Source organism: Cyprinodon variegatus, unplaced genomic scaffold, assembly GCF_000732505.1.
Source record: "Cyprinodon variegatus isolate N-32 unplaced genomic scaffold, C_variegatus-1.0 Scaffold289, whole genome shotgun sequence".
Classification (NCBI taxonomy): domain Eukaryota; kingdom Metazoa; phylum Chordata; class Actinopteri; order Cyprinodontiformes; family Cyprinodontidae; genus Cyprinodon; species Cyprinodon variegatus.
Genome location: NW_015150742.1, coordinates 700,522 through 708,408, shown reverse-complemented (window position 1 = coordinate 708,408; position 7,887 = coordinate 700,522). Strand labels below are relative to the sequence as shown.

Genomic DNA, 7,887 nt, shown 5'->3' with positions numbered 1-7,887 from the left:
CCCCACCTGCTGCATAGAAAAACATGCATGCTGCAGCTCTAATACAAAGCTAGCAGGAATGTGATCCCAGGAGGCTGACCGAAAGTTGCACAAACCACCATGAATGTCCATAACATTTGTCCACCATTCAGCTATCTGGTAATGATAATCTTATAAAGCAGTCTTTCGTTTGACCATATCTCCCTACCACTGCCTGATACAGTATAAGCACTTTTATTCGCTTTATGCACTCCCACATTTTCACCAATAACCAACTATTTAGCATTTTACTCAAACACATCCTACCTTAATCTACCTCACAGCAGGCATTTTAAATGGAAGAGTAAATCCTTTTTCTATTGGATGAAAACATACATAAATGCATTAATAGAAAACCCTGAAGCTTTTGTGGCTTTTTACCTTAGAAGCTACGTATATGTCTGAATCACTGACCAAGTAATTCAGAGGTTTCAGCAGCATCACTTCAACCAGAGGATAAGTCAGTATGTCGGGGTGCACGCTCTAGAGGTCACTGGTCTCTCACAAGGCTGAGAGATGCCTAATGGGATCTAAGAGCATCCATTAACCCATCATGTATGTCTTTGTATTGCAGGAGTACTTTAAATTAATGGTAGAAAAACAGCATAAGGGGAAAAGTCAGAAACTCCACAAAAATAATTTATGTAGCTTTGGCTCACACCTGTTGTCAAACTTCCTCACATTTTATTACATCACAGCCATTAATGTCACAAATTGTATTTTGTTTTGATTAGGGTTGAAACAAATAATCAGATTAATCATGATTAATCGATTGTTGAAATAATTGTCAATAAATTTAGTGATCAATTGTTAACTGGAGCATACATTTAGCTTACAGAACCTACCTTGAGGAGCAATTATACCGAGAAAAAAAAAAAAAAAGAAAAATATGTAAAGATTTTGCATTTAAGACAAAAATATTTTTTGTCTGTCCATATTATCTATCCAGAATGGTATCTATTCAGAAACTTTTTCTGGAGTGGAAAAGTTTTATTTTCAACTGGTTTAATTTAGCAAAAAGTCTTTTTTAAGGAACCTTTGGCTATCCAATTAATAATTGATTAATTAAAAAATAATCGACAGATTCATTGATTTGCAAAGTAATCATTAGTTGTAGCCCTAGTTTTGATTTAATGTAATACATCAAAGATAATGAGAAAAGAAAATATGTATTTCATAAAGTAATTATTTTAAAGATAATCATACAAAAATAAGAAATAAAACTGTGTAAGAAATGCTTACAGAATTCACATAATTACTTAATAGACTACTTTTAGGTATTGAATCTAAGTATAACACCAGCTTTTCTGTAAGTACCAGAAGTTTTCTTTGCTTGTTTGTTTTTTCATGAAAAAAAAGGAAAATCCAGGACGGGTCAGAACAAAGTTGTGATGAGCTTTAAAACAGGGTGCGGTAAAAGAAAAATTAAAATATCAAACCAATGAAAGCTCAAGTAGGACTTGTTAATCCGACTTCCAAGGGTGAACGAGGGGAGGATTGATCATAAAAGCAGTAAGAGAGATTAGTAATAAAGAACCTACTGAGATCTGTAGCTCAAGTGAATAAATTGAAAAGTTAACAGCTAGTTATGTGAAGTAAAAATGTGTCCTTAATGGAAAAGTAACCTGGAGAAAATCGCTGCTGGGTTAAACAAAAAAAAAAAAGTTGTAAGAAGACCCATTTGAGGTTAGCCAAAGGAGGGGTTAAGGCATGCCTGGGGAAATAGGTGATCTGGTAAGATGAGACCAAGACACCAAGTATGAACACCATCAGCATATTACAGTGCAGATGAAAAAATGAAAGGATCTGTTTAAAGCTTGTGACTGCAAAAGAAAACTGTCTACGTAGTGGGGTAATCTTGCAGCTGGACTGTGGCCCTAAAAATACATTACATACCCAATTCAAAATCCAGACCAAAATCCAATCAGACATCTGTATAATTCAACTTTCAGACCTTCCTTACCAATTCAAACTAAGCTTGGAAATAACTTGTAAAAATAGATATCGATTAGTCTCACTGGCATAACTTTCTGAAGGACAGGTGTGGACATGTCCCCACCAACTTTGGTATGGAGGAGACAGTCCCCACCGATAATTTCCGCTTTTAATATGGCAGCTACTTTAGTATATGTTTCAGTAAAAATTAGGAGACTGGTTGGTTAAAAAATTTTTAAATGCCACTGAAAAAATGTGTTCGCTACACATACGGAGCTTTATCAGCTGAAAATGGCAACAGAGTGTACATTTATATACGTTTAAAAAGCTGGGTTTCTCAGAGGACCATTATTCAGAGTTAAAGATGAAAATTAACACATATTTGTTGTTTTCTTATTGAATAGAGAATCAGACTGCAGAGCTTCTAGATTTCTTGAAAATGATTTTTCTCTGGCATCATTATATTGGTAGACAGGTTCATAAATCTGTTTTTAAGCAGAGCAGACAATTAGGGACAGCTGCAGATTTACAGGGATATGTGAGATGCAGTAACACATATCTCCAAGATTACAACAAGAAAAAATATGCTATGCTATAATAAAATTCAACATATCTTTTGTAGATCAACAATACTCAGATATAGCTGTGGCAGCCAACCCAGAGACAGCCAGAGTCGAAATTAAAATATAAGAAACCTGCAAGAATTAAAGCACAAATAATAAAAATCAGTGCATAAATGATTTTTGAAATATACATAGACTTTGGCAGTCAATGACATATGGGACAGATTTCTAAATTTGATTTTGCTGCTTGTGAAGGAGGATAATCACTGATGCAGCTTAAAGGGAAGCCATGCATGGATGGATGGATGGAATTGAAGTTGTGTCCATACTAGGGATGCATGATATATTGCTGTTGGCATCTGTATCTGCTGTTATTCGTCATTTTTTATACATTAATGTTTTTGAGCCGTTTATAATTAAGGCACTAAAGGCGGGCATCTGTCTATAACTATAAATATCAGTGTACTGTGGTTCTCTTGTGTTCTCAACAATAGGAAAGCATTCAATAAATATATGTATGAGCTCATTTTTGGAAAGTATAAGCCTTATTGAAAGCGTTCGGGTGGAGTAGCTGTAGATCCATCAGCCACTATCCTTAGAGCGTCCCCACCAACTTCTATCACAAAGTTACATCCTTGATTAGTTAGAGACTAGGCTACTTGGTGTTGTAGCAGCAAAAACGTTTATTTGAATGCAAAACAACGCTTTCAGATGCAGATTAAAAACACTACTAAAACTCAGTGAAGTTTGTGCCTGTAAGGTGATGAAATGTGTGAAGGGTTTAATGCGTGTGAGCAGTTCTGATAAGCTGTTTGGGTGGGCCTGATGTTGCATTTGCTTACAGGATCCCCTGACACGTCTGGATCTTATTAGGCGTCACAGTCACAGTTCTGACTGAGCACTGCAGATGGATGATGGGGGGGATGGAGCAAAGAGGATAACTATACCCCCCACCCTGTCTCTCTCTTTCCTACTGATGTAATAATCTCAAACGGAGGAGTATAATGCGGATCTATAGGCGATGGGAGGTTGTTTCAATGCCCCCCCTCCTTCCTTTCAGTGCAGTTTTTTTTTCTTCAATTTTTCAAAATAAAATGAAAGAAAAAGAAGAGAGGTGATTTTTTTTATATCTGGGAGAGAGTAAAAAGTACAAAAAAAAAAAAAACGTCACGCACACATGCGCATACAGGGAGCCACTGACGCATCTTTTGTTTTCTTTCTCTCTCTCTCTCTCTCTCTCTCAGCTGGTGTAAGGCATGCCTATAGCGGACGGTTTGCTTTACCGCATTCAACAGACTGTTTTTCCAGAGTTAGAGCCATGGAAGTAAATTAGAAATTAAAAAGAAAGAGGAAAGAGAGGCATCGGTGCTTTTTTTTTTTTTTGGCAATAAAACACACTGCCCAGCAGCGCTTTGGACGATGAGGACTAAATACAATTAAGCAGGGGACTTTAAATAAGAAGATTTAAACATCAACAGTAAAGAGTGTCCCTTTTTTTTTTGTATTTAACCGGATTGCCTCCCCCAACCTCCTTTGCTTCAGTCGGGATTTTTTTCAACCACAGCTCAGCAGAGGGTGTCAGATCTTCCTCAGACCAGCGCGCTGTGGGGATGCGCGCTGCGTCCGCGCTCCTCTTACTGTGACGACAAAAAAGGATAACAAACACAAGAAAGAGAAGGAAAACAGAGAGCGAGACGTCGCGAAGTAAAGGGGATGTGAAAGAAGGGGATGCGGGTGTTCAGGATCAGCTGCGCAGGCTGTGAATTCAGCACTAGAGGGGAGGAGAGAGAGGGGAAGAGAAGGGGGGGGAGGAGGACAGATCCCGACGCCGCAGCGCGCCGCACGACTCCGGGAGATTTCTTCGGTTTTCCATCAACGCGCCAAGGTCAGTGTGAAAGAAGCTGAGATACATAAAAAAAATAAGCAAATAGAGTAAAGATGCGCTGGAACCTGGTGCATTGCCCCGCTGATGCTTTCCATCAGACCAATTGCTGGAAGTGAAGGGAGACGTTTGTTTTTATTTTTTTATCCTAAAGTGAAACTGGACGTCTGGACGCAGTCTGGATGCGCTCCTTACCCTCCTAAATGTCTACAGCTCCATCCCCCCCTCCTCCACCACCACCTCTCGCTGATGCAGACTAGATCAGCAGCTCCTACATGTCTTGAGAGGCGGGAATGAATCGTCCGCGCTGAGAAAGAGGAAAAAAAAAAAAAAAACACAAAAGGGGGGGAAAATGCTGCTGTGGATCATCCTGCTAAATGCGGCTCTCTGCGTTGCAAGCGGAAATGTCACCAGGGAGGTTTGCAAGGAGAAGATCTGCTCCTGCAGTGAGGTGGAGGGCGACCTGCATGTTGACTGCGAGAAGCGCGGCTTAAACACGCTGCGGCACCTGACCGGCCCCAGCTCCCACTTCTACCACCTGCTGCTGCACGGTAACTCGTTGTCCAGGCTCTTCCCCAACGAGTTCGCCAACTTCTACAATGCCGTGAGCCTGCACCTGGAGAGTAACGGCCTGCATGACATTGTGCCAGGCGCGTTTCTGGGGCTGCAGCTGGTCAAGAGGCTGCACATCAGCAACAACAAAATCCGATCATTCAAGAAAAGCACCTTTTTGGGCTTGGATGACTTGGAATACCTTCAGGCGGATTTTAATTTGCTAAGGGACATTGATCCAGCTGTTTTCAGGGACCTGAATAAACTGGAAGTTTTGATACTGAATGATAACCTCATCAGCGCACTACCTATAAACGTGTTCCAGCACGTGCCCATAACGCATCTTGATCTGCGGGGTAATCGGATCAAAACATTGCCTTATGAGGGGATTCTTGAGCAAATTCCTGGTATTGCAGAGGTGCTGCTTGAGGACAACCCATGGGACTGTAACTGTGAGCTAGTGTCCCTGAAGGAGTGGCTGGAGAACATACCACGCAATGCCCTCATTGGGAGGGTGGTCTGTGAGGCCCCCACCAGGCTGCAGGGCAGTGACCTGAATGAGACCTCAGAAGCAGATTTGTGCCCATCACAAAGTGAGGGTGGAGATAGTAGCCTCCCTGCCCCTCCCACACAGGAGGAAACCTCCCACCCCACACCTTACAAGCCCCCCAGAAATCCTGGTGGAGGGCCCCCTACACCCGGAGTCAATGGTTCCAAGAGTAACTCCAAGTCCCCAGAGAGTTGGCAGCTGAAAACAAAGCCCACACCGGTAATGGCAGCAGCAGATGGGAATGGAGACGGCGGAGAAGAGCAGCTGCGCAATATCACGTGCCCACAGCCATGCAGCTGCAAGCTGGTGGGCGTTAGAAAGGGACTGGCAGTCAATTGCGAGGGCAAAAAGATTGAGAGTCTGGCTTCCCTCAAGCCAAAGCCTCTGGCTGCCCACGAGCTTAACATGAGAGACAACAACATTCATGCAGTTAAGAAGAACCAGCTCCTCGGCTATTCCAGCCTCAATCTGCTGGATCTCGGTGGGAACAACATCAAGGTTGTTGACAATGGCACATTCCAGAACCAGAGTGAGCTCCGGTGGCTGTACATGGATAAGAACTACCTGGATACACTAATGGCAGAGATGTTTGTGGGCCTTGTAAATCTGGAATACCTTAGTTTGGAATACAACGATATCCAGCTGATAGTGGCAGGTGCATTCAGCCCCATGCCGAACCTGAGAGTTCTTTTCCTAAACAACAACCTTCTTAAGGCTCTCCCTGTGGATGCTTTTGTTGGGATTTCTTTGTCAAAAATCAGTCTACATAATAATTACTTTACCTATCTCCCTGTGACTGGTGTCTTGGAGCAGCTCAACTCCATCATCCAGATAGACCTTCATGGGAACCCATGGGATTGCTCATGCAACATTGTGCCCTTCAAGCGTTGGACCGAGAAGCTTGGAGCCGACGTAATTGTGAGTGACCTCAAGTGTGAAGCACCAGAGGAGTTCTGGAAACGGGACTTCCGTTACGTGCGTAATGACCTCATGTGCCCCAAGCTGTTTGATCGGGCCGTGCCCACACCAGTGTCCAAGAATGGGACTTATGCCCAGGACTCAGGTGGAACACGCTCAAACTCATATTTAGAGCCCAACCGGGTCTCAATATCAGTGCTTGTGCCTGGGCTGCTGCTCGTGTTTGTCACATCCGCCTTCACAGTTGTGGGGATGCTTGTGTTCATCCTGCGCAACCGGAAACGGTCGAAGCGGCGAGACGGCAACTCATCCGCATCAGAGATCAACTCCTTACAGACGGTGTGCGACTCGTCCTACTGGCACAGTGGGCCATATCATGCAGACGGAGGTGCTCATCGGGGCTTCGACTGCAGCACACACCTCTCAGCTGTGGACGATGCATAAAAAACACAGACTGGATTATAAACAGTAGACAAAAACTACAAGAATTCATTAAAGAATGGGAACATAAATTTGTTAATGAACCTATAGGTCAGCCTGGAAGCTGCAGAAGGCCCCACTCTGTAATATATGTATATGCCAAGCCCCTCTGGCTTACACCCTCAGCTCTTTTCTCCTCCTCCTCTTCTCTGCCGCAATCAGACTACAAATCTGTAGATGGGAGAAAAATAGATTGAGAGTGGAGAAAAGGGATCCAGGGAGAGTGTATGTGTATGTATGTGAAAAAGAGAAAGGAACGACCTGGGGAATGGTGCACGAACGCATGAATGTACATGTAAATACCCAGACTGATGTATCATAAAAATGCATGATGATATTTCCGCATGGTTTCAACAAGACACACAACAGGCGAGGAACCATAACCACCAACCAGGAGGCAAACTCAGTCCCCTCCCCTCTCATGTTATATACCACCACAACAGCTATATATATAGATATTAAGAATTATATGACTATTACAAAGTGCCATTTCTCTATTTTTTGTGAACCTGCAGTTAGGATTTGTATTTGTTGTTTTAAAACTTGTTCAGAGTTGAGAAATGAGAAGAATAATGTTAACTGGTGAAGGAGTTGGGTGATCAAAGTGAAGCTGTCAGTGCATGTTCTTTTTAACTGTTACCATTTATTTTATTAATCAGCTCATCATCGGTTAATATTTGGGGTTATTTATTCTGTATACTAGGTGGCAAAGCGGCTCCAAAGCATTTGCACAGTAGCTAGGTCCTCTAGGGCAGCGGGGAAAAAAAAATAGACCGCCATTTTATTATTGTTGCTGTTCACCGTATTCTTCAGGTTTACCTTTAAAACATAAAAATTAAGAAAACAAGTTTGATTAATTTTTTAGATTATGTTTCCAAATATAAATGTAAAATAATTTTGATTTCATTTTGTCTAATTGCTTTAAACATAAGACAAAATATGGTCACCATAGGACTTAAAATCATTCTTTAATTGTATGTTAAATGTAA

The 7,887-nt window shown here is 41.9% G+C and overlaps 1 protein-coding gene across 1 annotated transcript; it reads left to right on the top strand.

The window, feature by feature from the left end:
* Positions 1 to 4,036: 4,036 nt before the first annotated feature.
* slitrk1 (SLIT and NTRK like family member 1) lies at positions 4,037 to 7,657 on the top strand. Its single transcript, XM_015383618.1, has one exon. It carries the CDS (start codon positions 4,751 to 4,753, stop codon positions 6,860 to 6,862), a length of 2,112 nt encoding a protein of 703 aa, XP_015239104.1. The 5' UTR covers positions 4,037 to 4,750; the 3' UTR covers positions 6,863 to 7,657.
* Positions 7,658 to 7,887: the final 230 nt, after the last annotated feature.

What these genes read in the sequence shown, in the direction of transcription:
- slitrk1 (XM_015383618.1), top strand. Translation starts at nt 4,751, where the DNA reads ATGCTGCTGTGGATCATCCTGCTAAATGCGGCTCTCTGCGTTGCAAGC.